Source organism: Myxine glutinosa, chromosome 8 (assembly GCF_964187855.1).
Source record: "Myxine glutinosa chromosome 8, kmMyxGlut1.1, whole genome shotgun sequence".
NCBI classification, from domain to species: domain Eukaryota; kingdom Metazoa; phylum Chordata; class Myxini; order Myxiniformes; family Myxinidae; genus Myxine; species Myxine glutinosa.
In genome coordinates, this window is record NC_136268.1 from 132,068,989 (window position 1) to 132,092,685 (window position 23,697).

A 23,697-nucleotide genomic window follows, 5' to 3' on the forward strand; every position below is an offset into this window, starting at 1 on the left:
GACAAGTGTGTACAAGACGCAGGGTGGTATCATGATAAATCGGTGAAGCTTCATTAATCTCACATGTACTTTTTGATTCTGTCGAACAAAAAAGTCCATGTCAACCTTGAACTACTCCTCAGAGTATATGGGATTTGACCCTGTGATCTCCAGAACCATGAGCTATATTCTCCAATGGGAACACAGAACAATCCCTACTTATAATATGAGTATAATCATGACAAATCAGCATTTTTTTTATTAATTTTTTTTTGTATACAGGATCGAGGCTCGTAAAAGAGCCAACATTTATCACACAAAAAATCAGACACACAAAGTATATAATAAGTGGAGCGGTAGACAAGATGGGAAGAGCAGGGGAAGCACACAAACACATTTGACAGCAGGGACATCGGGAGATCTGTGGGAGGGAGAGGGCTTGGGGGGAGGAGGCATGGGAAGGGGGTATAAAACACATTATCTCTGCCCTGCTCATCAAATATTAGGAGGTTTGCAGTCAGGAATATTAAATTTAACCAAAGAAGCACTCCAACCCTATAACATGACGCTGATGGCATGTGCATAAAAGAGTATAAAACTAAAGTAAAAACAGTATAAAACACAAGGACACTGCAAGGACTTCCAGGAAAGAAGTTGGTATTTCAAAAAAGTGGATCTGGGGTGAAATTAGCGGGGGTAGAAAAGATCAAGGTTTTTGATCGGGGAAGATAAGAGATGGTGGTGAACAGCTGTTTTAAAGACCTGGAGGGAGGAGTGGGATTGAAGGGAGTGGGGGAGTTTGTTCCAGAGGTGGGAGAAAAGAGGAATGAAGAAGTGAAGGTGAGCAGAGAGTCTTGATTTTGGCAGTTTAACCATGAGAGGGTTGCAGGCAGATCTTGTGCGACCTGCAGGAATATTTGGGGGACATAGCCCAGAGAGAGCTGGGGGAGCAAGGCCGGAGAGGAGTCGGTAGAAGACAGGAAGACCACCAACCTGCCTGCGGTGAGTCAGTGAAAGGCCCTCGGAGTTGACTTCATCGCAGGACATTCCAATGATTCTGAAAGCTTTGGTTTCAACAGCGTGAAGCCGAGGCAGGAGCACCGGCCCAGAGTGGAGAACAGTATTCCATTGAGCTGTGGATGAAAGCCTTGTATGTGGTGAGGAGTTCAGGTGTGCCAAGGAAGGACTTCACACGACGAAGGATGCCCAGTCGGCGACTGGCTTTGGACGCCAGATTTGAAATGTGGTTTCCCCAGGAAAGATCCTGGCAGATAGTGAGACACAAAATCTTGAGTGACAGAACTTCTTGGGGAGGATTATTCAGAAAGTGAAGGGGAGGGTTGTCCAGTCGGTCTTTTCGGAGAGACATAGTAAGAGTGTGAGATTTGTCAGGATTGAAAAACGTGTTCCACTTGTTTGATCAGTCTGTGATTTTGTCCAGGTCTGCAGAGAGTGAGGAGGCTGCAGACTGCCGATCTGAGGGATGAGGAATGGAGCGGCAGAGAGTGGAATCATCAGCAAAGAGATAGAGAGGATTTTCAAGAGAGTCAGAGAGATCATTTATGAAGACCAGAAAAAGTACAGGGCCCATAACACTGCCTTGGGGAACTCCAGCCTGAACAGGAAGGGGAGATGAGAGAAACCCATTCAGGGCCACACGTTGACTCCGACCAGAGAGGAACTCCTCAAGCTATGCGTGGAGATTTCCATGGACACCATAGGAGGAGAGTTTGGTGAGCAGAGCGGGGTGCCAGACCGTATCGAAGGCACATGATATGTCAAGGGAGACAGCTCTAATTTCCTGTTTGGCATTGAGGACCTCCATCCATTGTTGAGACAGCAGAAGCAGCATGTCCAGAGTAGAGTGACCTGGTCTGAAACCAAATTGATGATCAGAGATCAAGCCATTTGAGAAGAGGAAAGATTTGATATCTGAAGCAATGATGGATTCCATGACTTTGCTGATAAATGGGAGAAGGCTGATTAGTCTGTTGTTGCAAGGATCTGTTTTTGCACCTTTTTGTGTAAAGCGGTGATGTTGGCTGATTTCCAAGCTGATGGCAGATGACCTTGAGCAAAAGAGAGGGTGAAGAGAACAGAGAGAGGGAGTGAAAGAGCTGCAGAGCAGGATTTTAGGACCCGTGGGCTGATGCCGTCAGGTCCAGTTGCAGAATCAGAGTCGAGGGTTGACAGAAACTTTTCCACCTTGTCAGGAGGAAAGGACACAAAGTCCAGGAGCAGCTGGGTACGACTGGGTATGGTGGGTACAGAGAGGGATGGGTTTGGGACACAAGATTTAGAGGCAAACATAGAGTTGAAGCACTCAGCTTTTTCAAATGCTGAGTCAGCTGTGTAGCCGTTTGAGGTAAGGGAGGGGATGGAGGGGGAACAAACACCAGAAACAGATTTGACCAGCCACCACCAGGATTTGGAAGAGGGAGAAAGGTTTGAGAGTTTGGTCTTGAGAGTAGAGAGATATTGTTTTCTGGCTCTCCTGAGGGTGGACACACACTTGTTTCGGGCTTTGTGAAAGGAAATGAGATTTCCTTCCATTGGATTTGCTTTCCAGGAGGCGAATGCAAGTTGTTTCTGGGCAACTGCCTCACCACAAGATTCCGTGTACCATGGATGGGAGGAAGGGTATGACAACTGAAGACGAGATGGGATAAATCTTTGCATGAGAGAGAGCAATTTACTTTGGAAGAATTCCCAGGATGAGTTGATGTCAGAGGCGGTAGAGATGGGAGACCAGTCCAGATGATTGATGGCTGCTTGAAGACCGTGCCAGTTGGCCTGAGTGAAATGCCAGACTCGCCGACGCTGAGGAGGCTCTCTGAGAATGTTCACAGAGATGTCCACTTTGACAAGCACATGATCAGATGAGCCGATTGGAGCAGAAGAAGAGCAGCAGACATTTGCAGGGAAGTTTGTCATAACCAAGTCTAGAAAAAGAAAGATGAAGAAAGATGCTCCGTTGACTTCTAGAAAAGAAAATGCTCCGTTGACTGAGATCCGGGTCGGGAAATTGACAGATTGTGTCAGTCCCAGTGAGTCGCAGAAGTCCTTTGCTGTGGAGCCATGGCTGGTGAGAGAGGTACCCACACCCAGCCAACTGGCATGGTGACAATTGAAATCACCACATATGAGGAAGAGAGAGTTGGGATGAGTCGATAGAAGTTGGTCCATATTATCAGACAGTGAGATGTAGATGGAGTCATCATCTACATCTTTGGTGGACGGTACAACACACATATGAACAAACGGTGGGAGCGAAGGGGAAGCCATAGGCAGAGGTACTCCTGGGGGTGAGGTGGAGAGAGGGCAGTGCAGGGCGAGTGAGGAAGAGAGTTTTTGTTAAAGATAGCATCCCCACCTTTACTTTCACTTATTCTTTTTTAATAAGTTGTAGTCACCACACGTAATAGGTTGATGAAAATGAAAGAAATTAAAGAACCGAGTAAATTAAAGTCATATAATAGTTAGTATTTGGTTGCATGTCCCTACATGCAATAACTGCATTGAGCCTATAACCCACTGACATCACCAACTCTTGGGATCTTCCTTTGAGATTCTTTGCCAAGCCTTTATTGCAGCCATTTTCAGTTGTTGTTTGTTTTGAGGGTCCCTGACTTTAGGCTCCTCTTCAGTTAGTGAAAGGCATGATCCATTGGATTTAAATCAGGAGATTGACTTGGCCAGTCTAAAACCTTCCACTTTTCCCCTGATGATGAATTCCTTGGTTGCATTGGCAGTGTGTTTTGGGTCATTGTTTTGCTGCATGGTGAAGCACTGCCTCATGAGTTTGGAGGATTTCTCTTGTACATACCATGACCTACATAGGCAGACATAATGTTTCTGTAAACTTACAAATTCATTTTGCTGCTTCCATCATTAGTTCCATCATCAATAAAGGTGTGAGCCAGTTCCAGAGGCAGCCACGTGAGCCCTAGCCATGCCACTACCTCCACCATGCTTCACAGATGAGGTAGCATGTTTTGGATCACATGCAGTTCCTGCCTTTCTCCGCACTTTTTCATTTCCATCGCTTTGGTAAAGGTTTATCTTGGTCTCACTTGTCCATAAACTTTGTTCCAGAACTTTGCTATCTCACCTCTGTACTTTGTGGCAAATTCTAATCTGTCCTTTCAATTTTTTGTGCTGATGAGAGGTTTGCATCTTGCGGTGTAGCCTTTGTAATTCTTCTGTCAAAGTCTTCTGCGAATGGTAGATTGTGATACTTTTACTCTTGCACTCTGGAGGTTGTTGGTGATGTCACTGACAGTGGCTTTATGGTTTTTCTTCACAGCTCTGATGATTTTTGTGTCATCAACTGCAGTTTTTTTCCTTGGACGACCAGGCCGTTGTCTATATGCTAAGTACACTAGTGGTTTCTTTCTTTTACAAGATATTCAAAATTGTTGTATTTTCCATGCCCAATTTTTGTGCTGTGGTTCTAATTATATTATTCTGTTATTTCAGCTTCCAAATCGCTTGCTTATCTTTCCGAGTCAGTTCTCTAGTTGTTGTGTTGGTTTATGTCTACTGACTTCAAAGCTAGACTTCCAAGGCAAAAGCAAAGACTATAACCAAGACTAGACATTCACAGCTCTTTTATGTGTGACCAACCAATGCAACAACAAACACCTGAGCACCAAGAGGCACCTGTCAATTATTTTTCCAATACTTATGCTTACCTAAAATGTGGGGACTGAACATAAAAAGTGCTATTGTTCTGCAATGCTGAGACATATTTGCATAGAAACACCAAGAAACAAAAGCTGACTTTCTGTACTCTTCCTTCATATTCATCTTTTGATCTCAAATCAAAATTCCAAATTTCTTGAGTATATAGCAAACATAACAAATATGACTTGACTGTTCCATACCTATGGACGACACTGTACGTATATATATATATATATTTCCTTCAGAAAGTCTTTACACCCCTTGACTTTTTCACATTTTGTTGTTGTAGCCCAAATTTAAATTTGATTGAATTGAGTTTTTTTTTTTGGCAATAATCTACACATGGTACCCATCATGTCAAAATGGAGTTTGTTTTCGAATTGTTTTTTACAAAATAATTAAAAATGAAATATATAAGTGTCAAATTTACCTAATATACAATAATATAATAAGAACTATCTAATTTACATAATATCTAATAATATAATAAATATCAAATTTACATAAGTATTCAACCCCCTGAGTCAATACTTCGTAGAAGCACCTTTGGCAGCGATTACAGCTTTGAGTCATCTTGGGTCTGTCTGTATCAGATTTGCACATCTGGATTTGGGGAGTTTCTCCAATTCCTCCTTGCAGATTTGCTCAAGCTCTGCCAAGTTGGATGGGGAGCGTCAGTGAACAGCAAATGTTTTTGCAGGAGAGAAAGAGGGAGTTGGAAAGGAATATATTTAAAAATGTGATTGATCCTTGTTTTTGCAAGTGATATGACAGTTCAAGAAATAATTAAATAAATACAAATTAATAATCATTCATTGTGCATTGTCATTGCAAGTACACCACCATTTGGTGGTATTTGACACGACCGTATGTATGTCCATCATGGATTTAGGTTGATTCAATTTGTTTTTGTGAAGACGTCACAATAATGTCATGGTGCACAACGAGAGGAGCGAACATGATTAAACCCAATGGCTTATTCCTTGATGTTTTGTTTTCTTTTGTTAAGAAATAATTGGATAGAGTTTAGCAACATATGTGACCTTTTTGTTCGTTAATCGTTTTTATTCCATAAAAGATTTTATTTGTTTGGACAAATCAGACCTCTTTAGCTTTTCCAAAGAAATAGCCTTATGAACACCGTCTAAAGAGAACATAAACCATATGCTATGCAAACAGCAAACAATTTAATCATAAGCCAAAATTTGTTCTTGTTTCATTCAATTTGTGACAAAGAAGTAGGACAAATAAAAAAAGAATCTACTGATGTAGAAAATGAAGCGTAAGCTGCTCCTGCAATGACATTGTTCACTTTTTGCATCAGCTTCGAACCGGCAACCCCATAATATATTTTAACTGATCTGTAAGTTAAAAATTAAAAGTTAATTCATCTGTAAGTCGGTCTGCAATGAGTCAAATGGCACTTGCTCTCCTGTTGGCTTAGCGGTTAGGGTGCAGGCTTGGGATCCTAGGATCCTGGGTTCGAATCCCGGTCGATCGCTGAATTAACGCCAGGGGGGTTGAGTCAGCCTGTCATCCTTCCGAGGTGGGCAAATTGAGTACCAGCTTGCTGGGATGAATGATCCCGGTGTGTACCCCGATTTAGAATAGGTACACCGTATCCCTGCTAGAATAGGTACACCGTATCCCTGCTAGAATAGGTACACCGTATCCCTGCGCATCGTAAGAGCGTGACCAAGGGTTGGCGTCAGGAAGGGCATCCGGCCATAAAAACATTGCCTCAAACAGGGAACCATGATTGTCATGGGGCCCGCAAGGCGAACCCCCACTCTAGCGGGGAAAATGGCCTTAAAACGATCATTCATTCATTCATTCATTTTCCTGTTATTGAATCTTTTACCTTCTCACATCCCTTACTACTCTCAACATGTCTAACTAACAATATCGCATGCATTTGTTTGGCCTCACGGATGAAGAAAAAGGGAAATCAAGTTAATGCACTGCTTAACATTCGTACAGTGTCCACGAAAGAAGGCTCAATCTTGTATTTACTGGCACACAATTCACCTTACATCTGAAGGAAAAGTGCTTGTGTCGAGGCTTTCTGCAAGCACGACGATACTTGGACAATTGGTCGACTGTCAGTGCTGAGAAATATACAGTGAATGAGTGATACGTTAATATTCTCTCAAGTTCAGAAAAAAGGCAGGGCACAAAGCAAGGGAGGGAGTCCAAGTTGGGGAAAAAAGGCCACACAGAGATTTAAAAAACAAAGACGTCGAAGATGCCATCTACATATTATACAAATATTGTGCAATTGTTGACCTTCATATATATCACACACACACACACACCGGGAATCAATCCCAGGTCATCTGGCGATCCATACCGGTGCTCTGCTGTGGTTCACTGGAGGACCTGGGTTCAATCTCTGGGCTGAGCATGTAATTCTCTACACATATATAGATTGCTTATTTATAAGTTAGGAGGTTTACAGTCAGGAATATTAAATTTAACCAAGTTACGGGGGTTCAATCTGTATTTATTTGCGGCTTAGGTTGGTCACAAATAAAGAATTTGCAGTATGTTGTCCAGATGAGCCCATAATAAGGGTTAAATCTAGATCGACATCTCTGCCTTTGTCTATTTTTTTTTTTTTTTTTTTTGTATACTGAATCGAGGCTCGTGAAAGAGCTAATGTGACCATAGAGCTTTGATATCAGTCTGCAAAGACTTCAGTACCACACGGATGCCTCCTAGTTTGGAGGTGATGTGTTGGTATAATTTATGCACATGACGTCAGCGTCATGTCGTAGGGTTAGTGTGCTTCTTTGGTTAAATTTAATATTCCTGACTGCAAACCTCCTAATTGTTGATGAGCAGGGCAGAGACAATGTGTTCACGTAGCAGGTGACACGTGCTGCTTATACAGTGCATTCAGAAAGTATCAGACCCCTTCCCTTTTTTCACATTTTGTTGTGTTGCAGCCTCATGCTGAAATAGTTTAAATTCATTTTTTTCCCTCATCAATCTACACTCAATACCCCATAATGACAAAGAGAAACAGGATTTTAGAAAGTTTTGCAAATGTATTAAAAATAAAAAACTGAAATATCACATTGACATAAGTATTCATACCCTTTGCTATGACACTTGAAATTTAGCTCAGGTGCCTCCCATTTCTCTTGATCATCTTTGAGATGTTTCCACACCTTGATTGGAGTCAACCTGTGGTAAATTCAATTGATTGGTCATGATTTGGAAAGGCACACACCTGTCTATATAAGGTCTCACAGCTGACAATGCATATCAGAGCAAAAACCAAGCCATGAGGTCGAAGGAACTGCCTGCAGAGCTCAGAGACAGGATTGTGTTGAGGCACAGATGTGGGGAAGACTAGAAAAAAAATCTCTGCTGCATTGGAGGTTCCCAAGAGCACAGTGGCCTCTATAATTCTTAAATGGAAGAAGTTTGGAACAACCAGGACTCTTCCGAGAGCTGGCCGCCCGGCCAAACTGAGCAATCGGGGGAGAAGGGCCTTGGTAAGAGAGGTGACCAAGAACCCGATGGTCACTGTGGCTGAGCTCCAGAGATCCTGTGTGGAAATGGGAGAAACTTCCAGAAGGACAATCATCACTGCAACACTCCACCGGCCTGTGATTTATGGCAGAGTGGCCAGATGGAAGCCTCTCCTCAGTGAAAGACACATGAAAGCCCGCTTGGAGTTTGTAAAAAAAGCACCAAAAGGACTCTCAGACTGTGAGAAACAAGATGCTGTGGTCTGATGAAACCAAGATTGAACTGTTTGGGTTCCGTCTGGCCACTCTGCCATAAAGCCCAGATCGGTGGAGTGTTGCAGTGATGATTGTCCTTCTGGAAGTTTCTCACATCTCCACACAGGATCTCTGGAGCTCAGCCAGAGTGACCATCGGGTTCTTGGTCACCTCTCTTAACAAGGCCCTTCTTCCCCGATTGCTCAGTTTGGCCGGGCGGCCATCTCTAGGAAGAGTTCTGGTTGTTCCAAACTTCTTCCATTTAAGAATTATTGAGGCCACTGTGCTCTTGGGAACCTTCAATGCAGCAGAGTTTTTTTGTAGGCTTCTCCAGATTTGTGCCTCGACACAATCCTGTCTCTGAGCTCTGCAGGCAGTTCCTTCAACCTCATGGCTTGGTTTTTGCTCTGATATGCATTGTCAGCTGTGAGACCTTATATAGACAGGTGTGTGCCTTTCCAAATCATGACCAATCAATTGAATTTACCACAGGTTGACTCAAATCAAGGTGTCGCAACATCTCAAAGATGATCAAGAGAAATGGGAGGCACCTGAGCTAAATTTCAAGTGTCATAGCAAAGGGTCTGAATACTTATGTCAATGTGATATTTCAGTTTTTTATTTTTAATAATTTGCAAAACTTTCTAAAATCCTATTTTCTCTTTGTCATTATGGGGTATTGAGTGTAGATTGATGAGGGAAAAAATGAATTTAAACGATTTCAGCATACGGCTGCAACATAACAAAATGTGAAAAAAGTGAAGGGGCCTGAATACTTTTGAATGCACTGTAGCTTGTGCAGCAATTGCTGGGGCGAGACTCAATCTGTGCCTTGCTTCCTTGTCAAATTAGGGAGTTCAATCTGTGTTTGTGTATATATATTTATATATATATATATACAAACATGAATACATATATACAGTATGTTATATGTTATACAGTCCATATAATAAATATATATATATATATACACTTGTGGGGGCATTCATGATGGGTATCCCACGGGCATGGACGTGTGTGACATTTGGACATCTTCATTTAGATGCTGCTCCTGCACAATCAGTTTTACAAAATGGTTACTGGCAATTCATCACATCCACAAATTATGTAATCCACACAATTTATTTACTTCTGATAACATGTGAATGCATGTGCATGCACATGGGAAATACAGTTTGAAATGTGTAATTGCACCTCATTTAAAATGCGACTTCAAGAGCTCAAATCCTCTCCCTTCACGCCCCATCCCTCCCACATCATAATGTGGGAAGGATATAAAACACAGGGTTGGGAGAAGTATGAAACACAAGGACTTCCAGGAAAGAAGTTGGTATTTCAAAAAAGTGTATCTGGGGTGAAATTCGCGCTGCCAGAAAAGTTCAAGGTTTTGGATGGGGGAAGATAAGAGATGGTGGTGAACAGCTGTTTTAAAGACCTGGAGGGAGGAGTGGGATTGAAGAGAGTGAGGGAGCTTGTTCCAGAGGCGGGAGAAAAGAGGAATAAAAGAGTGAAGGTGAGCAGAGAGCCTAGATTTTGGCAGTTTAACCATAAGAGGGTTGCAGGCAGATCTTGTGCGACCTGTAGGAATATTTGGGGGACAGAGCCCAGAGAGAGCTGGGGGGGGCAAGGCCGGAGAGGAGTTGGTAGAAGACAGAAAGACCTCCAATCTGCCTGCGGTGAGTGAGTGAAAGGCCCTCGGAGATAGCTTCATCACGGGAGATTCCAATGATTCTGAACGCTTTGGTTTCAACAGCGTGAAGACGAGCTAGGTGTGAGGCAGGATCACCAGCCCAGAGGGGAGAGCAGTATTCCATTGAGCTGCGGATGAAAGCCTTGTATGTGGTGAGGAGCTCAGGTGTGCCGAGGAAGGACTTCGCACGACGGAGGATGCCCAGTCGGCGACTGGCTTTGGAGGCCAGCTTGGAAATGTGGTTTTCCAAGGAAAGATCATGGCAGAATGTGAGAGCCAAAAGCTTGAGTGACTGAACTTCTTGGAGAGGATTATTCAGAAAGTGGAGGGGAGGGTTGTCCAGTCAGTCTTTTCGGAGAGACATAGTAAGAGTGTGTGATTTGTCAGGATTGAAAGACATGTTCCACTTGTTTGACCAGTCTGTGATTTTGTCCAGGTCTGCAGAGAGTGAGGAGGCTGCAGACTGCCGATCTGAGGGATGAGGAATGGAGCGGCAGAGAGTGGTGTCATCAGATATGAAATGCATCCTCATTGGGCGGTGTATAATCGCGCCGAACGAAACAGGCATTACCTGTTTCCTTTGCTTGAGTTGTAATCAAATGTACCTTTCTTTCTTCAAAAAGTAATTTATGATTGAAGACGTGTTGATTCAGTCTTAAAATGCACATCAGAGGCCGATGGAGCCAATGACTCTTCCTCATTTTTAAACTTGAATGAATCGAAAACTTTTCGCTTTACAAAGTAAAAAGAGATTAAAACCAAACATTATTAATAAATATTGTATTCCATAGTTAGTTTACATTATTATGTACATTTTTGAAGGACTGTATTGTTTATTTCCATGGTTGGAAAAGCATTGACTCACTTTACACAAACTCTGTATATACACCCCAGGAATATGTAAATATATAATTCGACCGGTTTCATCCCGAACTTCAGTATTCAGTCGCTGTACTTTTACTAAGTAATAATATAAATAACGAAGTCCTGGGAACGTTCTCTCCTCTCCTTCCCCTCTCTCATTCCCCGTGCACACATCTCATACAACCAGTTGACACATTCAAAACGGCTGTTGGAATACATGTCGCCAATTTTCTCAACTTCAGCTGAAACTGAGACTTGAACCATCCCATTGACTGTGATGGTGAATTAGAGTCGAGATATGGCTGTGAGTGAGTCTCAATGAATGGCCCTTATGTTACAGGCCTTTGAAAATGCATTTAGTTCTATAAACGGTAGCTTCAATTTAATTTTCTTCACGTTTTTTGAAACCGAGTCTAAAACCATGTTAGCGATTGTGAAAAATGAAATATCGAATTGGAGTCGAGATAAAGCCGTGAGAGAGAGCAAGGCACCGCAGGCCTAACAAAAGAGGCCTCAAAGCTATGCGAGGAAAGAAAATGGAGGTGATTTGTTTTTGAAGCCCCCTCCAGAATGGGTGGAGCTACTCCCTCAATGGAGGAGGCCACACCCCCGGACAGACATATCACAGACAGAATCACCTATGGAGTATATTTTATATATATATATATATATATATATTTATGTATGTATGTATGTATATATGTATATGTATATATATATATGTATATATGTATATATGTATGTGTATATATATATATATATATATATATATATATATATATATATATATATATATGTATGTATATATATATATATATATATATATATATATATATATATATATATATATATATATATATATACATGCACTTCCACATGCACTTACATACACATACACATGCACTTACATACACATACACATACATGCACTCACATCCGGGGTCTGCCTAGCAGGCATGTAAGACATCGGTCATTATAAAGCTCGCAGTGTTAGTGTGGGAAATCTCTGAGGATATCCTGGAGACTCGATAGCCTCGTGGGCTGTCAACACATAAGTGATGAGGTCCGTGTGTTAGAGTCCCTGGTTGAGACAGATTTTTTTCACACTAGCCCCATGCAGTAATTTACTTCCTGTTTATTAAAAATTAAAAGTGTGTGTGTGTGTGTGTTTGTGTGTGTGTGTGTGTGTGTGTGTGTGTGTGTGTGTGTGTGTGTGTGTGTGTGTGTGTGTGTGTATATCCTGTCTCCTAAACACATATGTCCTTTATTTTTTAAATACAAACTTTGGGTAAACAAATTTGAGATTTATTTTTACAATTTTCTTGAGGATCATTTTCTGTTTAAATTTTTGAGTTCTTCACCTCAAAGGGTTAGTGATTAAATTAGATTTCCTATAATAATTGGAATTGAAAATTGTCACAAGGTTTTTCTTAAAATATTGTGTTGTGTGTGGGGGTAGGTTATGAAGTACCTTAGTCCAGATAGAATTGTGTAGCTTTAGCGTGCTCCGTATGCCGCAAAGCAACCTCAATGTAAACTAAGTAAGCCAAATGTCCGTGTAAGCGTTTGTGTGTCTTTGTACGAGGGGTGAAGTAGTGTTATTTACATAGGGTCCATAAGGATAAATTGCCCAGTGTGTGCTTGCCATCCTGTGGTCTTCCCTCCGTCTTTATATTCATCAAAAAGCCATGCCACGAAAAGTTCCATTCACCCACAACACCACCATGCCGACAAAGACACGAACATTTGCCAATCGGCAAATAAACCCCACCCCCGAACATTCTTGATGGGCATCAAGACTGGCTGTGAGGTCACGCCCCGAATGAGGATTGGTTGAGGAACGATTGAGTGGTTGAGTCACTCTTGGTGATTGGTTCGAGTGGGATGTCATCGTCGAAGATTCCAGTGCTGGAGCGAAAAGGGACGCGTCTCACAATTGTTCTCTCTCTCTGTCCTGGGCTTCGTGACGAGCAGTCACATCCTTTCCCGCTCTCTCTGTTCTGGCGTTGGTGGCGGATGGTTGCTGGTTGGCTTCGGGTCACTCGGCTGCAGCTGCTTTGGTCCGTGTGCACTCCTGGGAAGGGGCTGGTGAGAGGCAGCGGTTCGGCATGGTCGGAGCTCGGTGCAGCCGAACGAGAAGGACCCTGGGAGGAGCTTTTGCCTGTTTGCTTCGCGCCGGCGGCTGGCTGTGGACGTGACTTCGCACCAACGCATGTTTTCCTCCGCAGGGACGCTGGACCTGTGACGCCACCAAACCCTTGTTGAGACCGGAGCTAAGTGACCACACAACATCTGACATTTATTTTCACTTTTATTTCTCCCTGTGTCTGTATATGAGTCTGAGTGGAGGGTCCCTCATTTAGGAATTTTAGTTTTACCGCACATTCCTTTTGCTTGCATTACTTTCATGAAATCATTATTTGTTGACTTTCAATTTCTTGTCCTGTGTGTTTATTTGTTTGTGGGTTCAGTTAAACCCCCGTCGCGTCCGTCCGTCCAGGAAAGGCCACAGTACCTCCGTTTCCCTCGCGCGCCATGCAGAGGAATCGCCATTGATTCGGCTCATATGCATTGGAGTTAAGGCTTGTTTGGTCATCCGTTGCCCTGAGGTCTCCACTGCAGGTCGGTGCAACAATATCATTTTAGAGAACCTGTTCATTATGACCGTGTACAAGGCTACTGGAAGTGAACAGCGACCATCTTCTGGTGAAACTGCCAAAATCAAGACTGTGTGCCCACCTTCACTCCTTCATTCCTCTTTTCTCCTGCCTCTGGAACAATCTCCCACACTCTCTTCAATCCCACTCCTCCCTCCAGGTCTTTAAAACAGCTGTTCACCACCATCTCTCATCTTCCCCCATCCAAAACCTTGATCTTTTCTACCCCAGTTAAAACGCCCCAAATCCACCTTTTTCAATCCCCAACTTTTTCCTGGGGTTCCTAGAAGTGTTCATTTGCTTTGTACCGTGTACCCCTCCCTCCTCCCCAAGCCCTCCCCTTTCCACAGATCTACCGGCATCCCTGTTCTCTTCTGTTGTTGTGCTTGTGTGCTTCCCTCTCTCCCCTTCTTGTATCCCTCTCCCTTCATTGCATGTTTTATGTGTCTGTGCACGTTTTCATGTTCAATGTGTTAGCTCTTACACGAGCCTCGATTCTGTATTTTAAAAAACCCCAAAAAACAGAATTTTAATTGATTTCCACAATGTTGTTATAAAGAATTGTCTGGCAGCAAAAAGCAATACTTGCTAAACATTATTTTGTTTTTTTGTTCGTCAACAAATTTATTTCACTCTTTTAACTGTGGACGTTAGTTAGATACTCGTTACATATCTCCTCTTCTTTGTTGTATGGTATAAGCACTTTTATCATTGTTCTCGATTGATTATGCCCTGATAAACTCTAATGTGGCCTTACAGACTAACAAAATCATTTCCTAACAGATCATATTCCCTTTTTGCATGTCATGTTTCTTCAAAAAGAATCAAGATCGTCGACAGCACTTTTTATTGTCTGTTATGATTTTGGGGATCTGGTGAATTTTGTTAGGGTCTTAGTATTTTAGCCTTCACAGACAGTCCTTTTGTGCTTTCTTCCCCTCAACTGTCAGAAATAACTAGACGTGGCTGCACTCCCTTGTGCTTGTGCGTGCACCTTTTCACACCTCACTGTAAATATTGCTGAACAATGTTTCCTTGGAAATGTGGCCAGGTGAACAACAACAACAACATGCATTTTAAGGCCATTTTCCCTGCTAGAGCGGGGGTTACCCTTGCGGTCCCCATGATTATCTTCTCCATTTCCCCTATTTTCTGCATCTCTCCTTGTTAACCCCCTTGCCCGCATTTCTTCTTCGACCATCTTTAGCCAAGTCTTTCTCGGTCTTCCCCATCCTCTACTTCCTTCTACATTCATTTCCATCACTCTTTTCAAACAGTCACTTTCATCCTTCCTCAACACATGACCAAACCATCTCAACCTGTTTCTCTTCACAGCATCCATCACAGGCTCTATTCCCATCATCTTTCGCAATTCATCATTTGTCTTCCTCTCTCTCAACGATACTCCACACATCCACGGACCCATTCGCATTTCCACCCTTTCCAGCCTTCGTTGCTGCTCGACGTTCATTACCCATGTCTCACTCCCAGAAATCATAACACTTCTCACACATGCAGCACACACCCTTCCCTTCAGCTTCAATGACACTCCCCTCCTCGTCAGCACGCCACTCAGTTCCCAAAACTTCTTCCATGCACATCTCACTCGAGCAACCGTTGCCGAGTCTGATCCACCTTCTCCATTCAGCATGTCTCCAAGGTAACAAAATGTTTTCACACCTTCCAGCTTCACGCCATCTCCAAGATCCAACTCAACATTTCCTCCATCTGCAGCTCCCTCTGTGCACACGTTACACTTGAATGTAGCTGCCACACTGGTTAATGACCCTCTCAAACCACTACATTTTTGATGAACCCACTCAGCGCACATTGTACATTGAATGGAATTCACTCCGACACCCTTCCTGCACACAGCACACGGCCACTTCCCAGTTCTTTCCACCTCACCACATGCTTTACCACTTGCCATCACCTTCGTTTTTCCGATATTCACCTTCAGACCTTTTGTCTCCATACATTCCTTCCAATTGTTAATCTTCTCCTTCAGTCCATCCATACTTTCTGCAATCAACACCAGATCATCTGCATACAACAACTCCCACGGTAAACCCTCCTTTACGTTTTGCGCCAGCCCCTCCATCACGGCTACAAATAGTAGTGGACTTAGTACCGACCCCTGATGCACTCCCACCTTCACCTCAAACTCACCACTGTTCCCGTCCTTCGTACTTACAGCTGTGCGCGCTCTTTTGTACATTGCCATCACAACTCTGATCAACCATTCCTCCACTCCTAACTTCCTCAATGCCCATGTCACTACTTCACGTGGAACCCTATCGAATGCTTTCTCCAGATCAACAAACCCAAGAAATAACTTCTTCCTCTTCTCCATATACTTCTCCTGCAACTGCCTCACAATAAAAAGCACGTCTGTCTTTCCTCTTCCTGGCATAAATCCAAACTGCATTTCGTCAATCTTCACTTTCTTCCTTATCCTCCTCTCCAACACCCTTTCCAATACCTTCATTCCATGCTCCAATTACTTTATCGCTCGATACAAGCCACAGTCCAGAGGGTCACCTTTCCCCTTGTATAGAGGGACGAGGGTACTCGGTTCCCAATCCACTGGAATGCGGCCTTCTTTCACCACCAGATTGCAGATCTCTGTCATTCTCTTCACACCCCAATTTCCCGCTGCCTTCAACATATCGCCCACAACTCCTGTCGGCCCTCCCGCTTTTCTACTCTTCATTGCTTTTATCGTTCCTCAACTTCCTTCTCGGTTATCTTCTCTGCCGGTCCTAAACCTGGGTTACTCTCTATGTTGCCATCCCATTCATTCTCTGCATTCAACAGTATTTTTCTATATCTCTTCCATCTTCCTTTAATTCCATCTGGGTCCACAACGATTTGTCCCACTTCATCCTTCAAGCTACTCACCCCCATCACATCACACCTCTCTTTTGCTATCTGCTTTGCAATCCTGAATACCGCTCTCTGATCCTCTTCCGAATCCAAGCGTTCTCCGAACATTTTCCTACATGCCTCCTGTGCCTTTGCGACCTCTTTCTTTGCAGCCTTCTTGGCTGCCTTATAACTTTCATGCTCTGCCTTTTCTGCTCCCATACCCTTCGCCTTCTGCCACTCCTTGAACTTCTTCCTCTTCTCGTCAATCTTCTTTCCAACTTCATCATCCCCCCACCATGTTTCCGAGTGCCTCGGTGGTCCTTTTGTCCATCCACATACCTCACCAATGGCTCCCAACAGACTATCTTTCATTGACATCCAACCACTTTCAAGCTCAACCACATCATCCTCCACCATACTCAGCCTCTCTTTTAATGCCTCCCTCACTGTCACCTCTTTCAACCTCCACACCTTCATTCTCGGTTGGTACTTCACCCGCCGAGCTCTCCTCACACCTTTCACCCTTATGTCGCAGACAACCAAGTGGTGCTGTGAAACAGCCCCCTCCCCCGGGATCACCTTAGTGTCCCGGAGGTGCCCCCTATCTCGCCTACGCACCAGCAAGTAGTCAACGGTTGTCATTGACCCACCTGACCTGTATGTAACAAGCTTATTATCCTCTTTCTGGAACTGAGTATTACAAATCAACAAATCGTCTCCATCAGCCAACTCCAAAATCCTTTCACCTTCTCCATTTCTCACACCATATCCGTAACCCCCATGAACTCCCTCAAAACCATCCATACTCCTTCGCACATGTCCATTTAGGTCTCGTCCTACCACACCAACTTCCTAATCTTTCACGTTTTCCATCAGCTTCTCTATAGCACACCAGAACTTGTCCTTCTCTTCATCGCTCCGACCATCCTGCGGAGCATATCCCGAGATGATGTTCACCAAGATCTTTCCAATCATCATTTTCACCATCATCAACCTTTCACTCACTCTAGTCACATTCACCACACTGTCTACAAACTCCTCAGAAAACAGGACACCAACACCATTCACGCCCTCCGGGCACCCTTGCCACGCAAACTTGTATTTCTGTCCCTGCCTACCCTTCACCATTCTCACACCACTTCTCTTCCATCTCGTCTCTTGCACACAACATATGTCCTCTCTTTTTCTGACCAATACTTCCACCACTTCTCCTGATCTCCCTGTCATTGTCCCTACATTCCATGTCCCAAACCTCAGAAACCGATCTCCACGTCGGGCATCAGACGTTTCGTCGTCATAAATGGAATGATTTCCACCCTTGCTTCGATTGGGTTCCCCACCTTGAGTTTTGACGAGAGGGAGTGGGGTGCCCCACGGGGTACTTCGGGCTGTAACCTGCCCATATGTAGACATAATTGTCATGGTTCTCTTTTTGAGGCAATGTTTTCATGGCCGGATGCCCTTTCTGACGCCAACCCTTTTAGTCGCCTCTTACGACACGCAGGGATACGGTGTACCTATTCTAAACCAGGGTACACACCGGGTTGGCCAGGTTAACAATGTTAACATTTTAAAAATTACACTGCGGAAGTAAACTATTCCTTCAATTTCTTACTTTGCAAATTTTGGATCTTATATGGGAGTGAATATATATTTAATTCCCCTCCCCCTGCCCCCAATCACATTATTTGTTTCCAGTTTTAAACTACTATGATCAATACTGTCATTATCACATTCATATTCACACCTATATTCAGCCTGAGGGACCACTGCTTCTCCTTTTTTCCGTTTTTTAATGAGATATCGCCCGCTACAAACTTTTACGGCCACTTGAAGTGGGGGCTTCACAAAGGAAAGTATGGATATTAGACAGAAAGGAGGAATGTATTGACATTCCTCTTGAATTGAGGTGGGTTGGGATTCAGGGGAAAGCAGGATGCAGGTAAACTGTTCCTGAGTGATGCCATACGGGGGAGAAAACCAGAAGAAACTTTCGTAGTCAACGTGTGGCCCTGAATGGGTTTCTCTCATCTCCTCTTCCTGTTCAGGCTGGAGTTCCACAAGGCAGTGTTCTAGGCCCTCTGCTTTTTCTGGTCTTCATCAATGATCTCTCTGACTCTCTTGAAAATCCTCTGTATCTCTTTGCTGATGACTCTACTCTCTGTCGCTCCATTCTTCATCCCTCAGATCGGCAGTCTGCTGCCTCCTCACTCTCTGCAGACCTGGACAAAATCACAGACTGGGCAAACAAGTGGAACATGTCTTTCAATCCTGACAAATCTCACACTCTTACGATGTCTCTCCGAAAAGACCGACTGGACAACCCTCCCATCCACTTTCTGAATAATCCTCTCCAAGAAGTTCTGTCACTCAAGCTTTTGGGTCTCTCTATCTGCCATGATCTTTCCTGGGAAAACCACATTTCAAATCTGGCCTCCAAAGCCAGTCGCCGACTGGGCATCCTCCGTCGTGCGAAGTCCTTCCTTGGCACACCTGAGCTCCTCACCACATACAAGGCTTTCATCCGCAGCTCAATGGAATACTGCTCTCCCCTCTGGGCTGGTGCTCCTGCCTCACACCTAGATCGCCTTCGCGCTGTTGAAACCAAAGCATTCAGAATCATTGGAATCTCCCGTGATGAAGCTAACTCCAAGGGCCTCTCACTCACTCACCGCAGGCAGGTTGGTGGTCTTTCCATCTTCTACCGACTCCTCTCTGGCCTGCCCCCCCCCCCCCCCCCAGCTCTCTCTGGGCTCTGTCCCGCAAATATTCCTACAGGTCGCACAAGATCTGCCTGCAACCCTCTTATGGTCAAACTGCCAAAATCAAGACTCTCTGCTCACCTTCACTCCTTCATTCCTCTTTTCTCCCGCCTCTGGAACAAACTCCCTCACTCTCTTCAATCCCACTCCACCCTCCAGGTCTTTAAAACAGCTGTTCACCACCATCTCTTATCTTCCCCCATCCAAAACCTTGATCTTTTCTACCCCCGCTAATTTCACCCTAATTCCACTTTTTTTAAATACCAACTTCTGTCCTGGAAGTCATTGGTGTCCTTGTGTTTTATACTTCTCCCTCCACCCCCCCCCCCCCCCCTTCCCATGCCTCCTCCCCCCAAGCCCTCTCCCTTCCACACATCTCCCTGCTCCCAAATGTTGTGTTTGTGTGCTTCACCTTCTCTCCCCATCTTGTTTTCCGCTCCCGCTTTTTGTGTGTTTTGTTTGTCTGGTTGATTTGTTTGTGAAGTAAATGTTAGCTCTTTCACGAGCCTCGATTCAGTATACAAAAAAAAAAAAAAAAAAAAATCGTCTTATTCCTCGGGCAGATACAGTGTATGGGTGGGAAGAAACTGCCGAACGTGTAGAGCGCCTGAAAGTATGCTCAGGTGGAACAACCTGTGATAGACCCGAGGAGCACATTCCATGGTAATATCTGTAGAAAAGGCCCAAGGAAGCAACAGAGCGGCGGACTGTGGGATGTTCCAGGGATGATGCCAACTCCAGTCCCACCAGAATGGCAGCACAACGCTGGATTATGTCAAGAAGAGATAGGTGACAGGCCGGAGCACCAGCCCAAATATGGCAATGATACTCCATGACAGGGTGTATAGTTAGTTGTCTTGTAATATCTATTGAGATATTTGTATAGAAAGAAACTAGAAGCGAGCTGACTGTTGATTTTTGTCATCTGCAAAACCCGAGTATTTATCGCTAATTCATGATGATATTACAAAAGGCCATTTTGACTTGTTATTGTTTTTTGTTTTTTTTCTACTGTTATATTATTTCATCCTGAACAACCGAAAGGACTCATCATTGTTAATATACACAGGAAGTAGAGGCTTTAGCCTCAAGTCTTATGTCTGTTTGAAGAGTGTGCTATGATCTCCTTGTCCTTCATATGTTCTGTGTAAAAAGCACCTCCTTGTGTTACAATCACTTTTTTTTAAGTCTAAGTGTGAAACAACGGAAATGTAATTTTTTTCTCTTCCTCTCACACCTGTCACACTTCCCATTTATACTTTTCAGGACTACAGACAATCTTACCAGAATACCTGCGTGAGCGCTTCGTTCGTGCAGCGCTCTCGTACCTGCTGTGTGAAGCACAGGGCGAGTACATATGCCACCGGGGAGATTGTCGCTGCCACTGTGCAGCGAACTTCCCTGACTGTGCGTGTCCTCGAGCTGACCTCTTGGCACTGGAAGAGAGCTTATTCCGCCTTGGACATTCTTGGCAGCAGTCCCAGGAGGACTTTGAACAGTCTGGTGAGGACACCCTGAACTTTAAGACATATTGAAGCAACTTCCTTATTAAACATTAATCTTAGATGGAGCTAGATTGTCACATCCTGTGTATGCCTTGACTAACCTGATCAATAGGTGTGTGCACAACTTCAAAGGCAACCTGTGAAGCAGTTAAATTGGTGGTTGAATTATTTTCAAAAATTATTTGAAAAAATTGTCTAAAAAAAAAAAAAAAATTCTTTTGCTTTTCTTAAAAAAAAATTTTTTTTATACTTTTCTAAAAAAAACATTTTTTCCCATAAGTTGAAATTGAGTTTCAGACAACTTTATTTGGTGTCCTTCATCATTTCTGCACTTGCGACAGGACTCAAATTTATTGCTTTGTCAAAATAATCATTGTAAGAACCACCGTACGAAAGAAACAACTGCTTATGAATTGAAAACAAAAGTATTCTACCTTCATCAACCAACCCCCCTTTCCTACCTGCTCCTCCTCTGGCACACACATTCCTTTTGCATAAAAAAATTAATAGATGGACCCTTCTTCAGTGTTTTCAAATAAGATATTGCCAACATAAGCATGATGATACATCATGCAATATAAAGAAAAGAAAACCCTGTCATGTTTGAAGACAAATACCAGTCACTAGACTCTAAGGTTTAGAGCATCCTGTCTGAGTCTGGACGAATGATGGGTTGAACCACAGTGTAGTTAGATACCTTAAAATGTTACATGTTACTTCCTTGCTTGACACTCAGGATTTAAAAAAAAATGGCGACCGTGGACATACAAGCATTCCGCAGGCTTGATAGGCCTAATGGCCTCCTTCTGTGTTGAAGTTCCTCGTTAATATAATTCCTGCTATTATTATTAAGTTAAGAGCGAAGGGAGTTGTTGGGGAGACGTCAAATAGAAATTCATGTCGCACGACATCTTGGTCCTGAGGAATGCATGACCCCACACCTTAGTGTGTGCCTGGAATCTTTTATTCGCCATTTGTTTTTGCACAAGGCTGCAAATCTGGAGCAGAGAGCATAGCCTCTTGACTCTTAATATTCCCCGTGTTCTCATTGGCACTTTAATGTCGAACAAAGAATAAGCTTGCACTGAGAAATCTACATTAAAATACCAAAGGCCAAACATAGTAACCATCGACCTTTCATTTATACATTAACAATTCATGCCTTAACATTAAATTATAAGTTCTCCTCTTCTTGGAAAAGCAATGTGATTCATTCTGGATTTTTCCAACTTGCTACCATTGACCCTGTTTCACAAGGTGTTCTGGAGTCTCCATACTATATGCTGTTTCCCAACACTTTGTGGCAAGCTCAAGCCTCTTCACTCGGATAATGACCTGAACTCAGGGTCAGCAGTTCAAAACCTGCTGTTGTAAGCTTTCCGATGAGACTGTTGTAAAATACAAGTACATTTAGTCAGCATTTCCAACGGATCTTCCAAAGCAAGTATTTCACCCATTCACTGGACGCCAGAATATCGATCGCAAAGATCAGTGGAATGTTGATGTAAATGTAAAATGGGTGCACAGCAACCAGCACTGCATCAGCAAGAAAGGAAAATTAGTTCACAATTTCTTACAGCACATTATGGGAATGCTCATGAAGAAGATGAATCAAATGAAAATACATTACAGTCGTCTTGAAAGGGAAGTCCCATGGAAATTGTTGCCTCTAATTAATGTAATTGTTTTATTTTCATCAAGGCCAGTCTTATGTGGGCGTTCATAATTCGATGTTTTGTTAAGAGCAGCATTTTTTAATTAGTCGACAAAGACACGAAGTCACTTAAACCCAGGGAAAAGGGCATTATGACCGTTACACATTCACAATGTACTTACTGTACCAAATACATTTGCTTATACAGTATATCTAGATCCTTAACACACCTAGCATCTGTCTCCAATTTACCCATCTGGTATTTCCTTAATGCCATTTCATTTCACACCATCTGCATTTATTTTTCTTTTGTAAGCTGGGTCTGTTTGACCCCTTGATAATTTAACCAGGCTTATCCAAATTGACCCTGGTGTTGGGCTAGCGGCTAGGGTGCTGGCTTAGGATCCTAGGATCCTGGGTTCGAATCCCGGTCGATCGCTGAATTAACGCCAGGGGGGTTGACTCAGCCTGTCATCCTTCCGAGGTCGGCTAATTGAGTACCAGTTCACTGGTAATTCCCTGTTTGTCGTTAAAGGCGGCAAAAAGGGTTGGCGTCAGGAAGGGCATCCGGCCGTAAAACATTGCTTCAAAAAAGGGGACCAAAAAACAACAACAACCACGGTTCCCGAAAAAGGCCAACCCCCGCTTTGCGGGGAAAAATGGCCTCTAAAGGTGGTTTTTTTATTTTATTTTATCCAACTCCAGGGCCCATTTGAGTTAAGTGCATACAAGTATATCATCATTCAATGTCAGTACACCTTTGGTATTTAGGGCAGTTTTAAACAACATGTTTAAGGTTACTTGAGGCAAAATTGTGCCAATCTTCATTGTAGTTTTCGTGTTTTGGGCAACCGGTAGATTCGTATATGTCCAGCAGCTTGGCCCACTTTACCCCACATTCCTATCAATATCATAAGAAAACTCGTACAACACTCTTCGACGTCACGGCGTCGACTGATATGCCTCCACCAACATTATTACATCATTATAATACTTGTACCAAGTTTCATTTAAATCCATTCAGCTGTTCTCAAGTATCACATTTTTACCTGACATGACCTTTCAGCTTTGACCTCTTGACCCCAAAATTACATCAGTTCATGTTTACATCATTATGCATACCTGCACCAAGTTTTAATTTAAATCCCTTCAGCTGTTCACAAGTTATCACATTTTTACCTGTCATGACCTCTGACCTCAGGACCCCAAAATCTAAACGATTCATCTTTATATCATTATACATACCTGTACCAAGTTTGAATTAGATCACTTCAGCCGTTCTCAAGTTAGACTTATTA

General features: G+C 43.3%; 1 protein-coding gene across 1 annotated transcript in view; it reads left to right on the forward strand.

The window, feature by feature from the left end:
* LOC137432919 (BMP/retinoic acid-inducible neural-specific protein 3) overlaps positions 1 to 23,697 on the forward strand; it is a 381,034-nt gene that overhangs the window by 304,413 nt on the left and 52,924 nt on the right. The window contains exon 6 of the mRNA XM_068125237.2: positions 20,507 to 20,743. Within this exon, the coding sequence (XP_067981338.2) occupies positions 20,507 to 20,743 (237 nt within the window). The remainder of the gene's footprint in view (positions 1 to 20,506; positions 20,744 to 23,697) is intronic.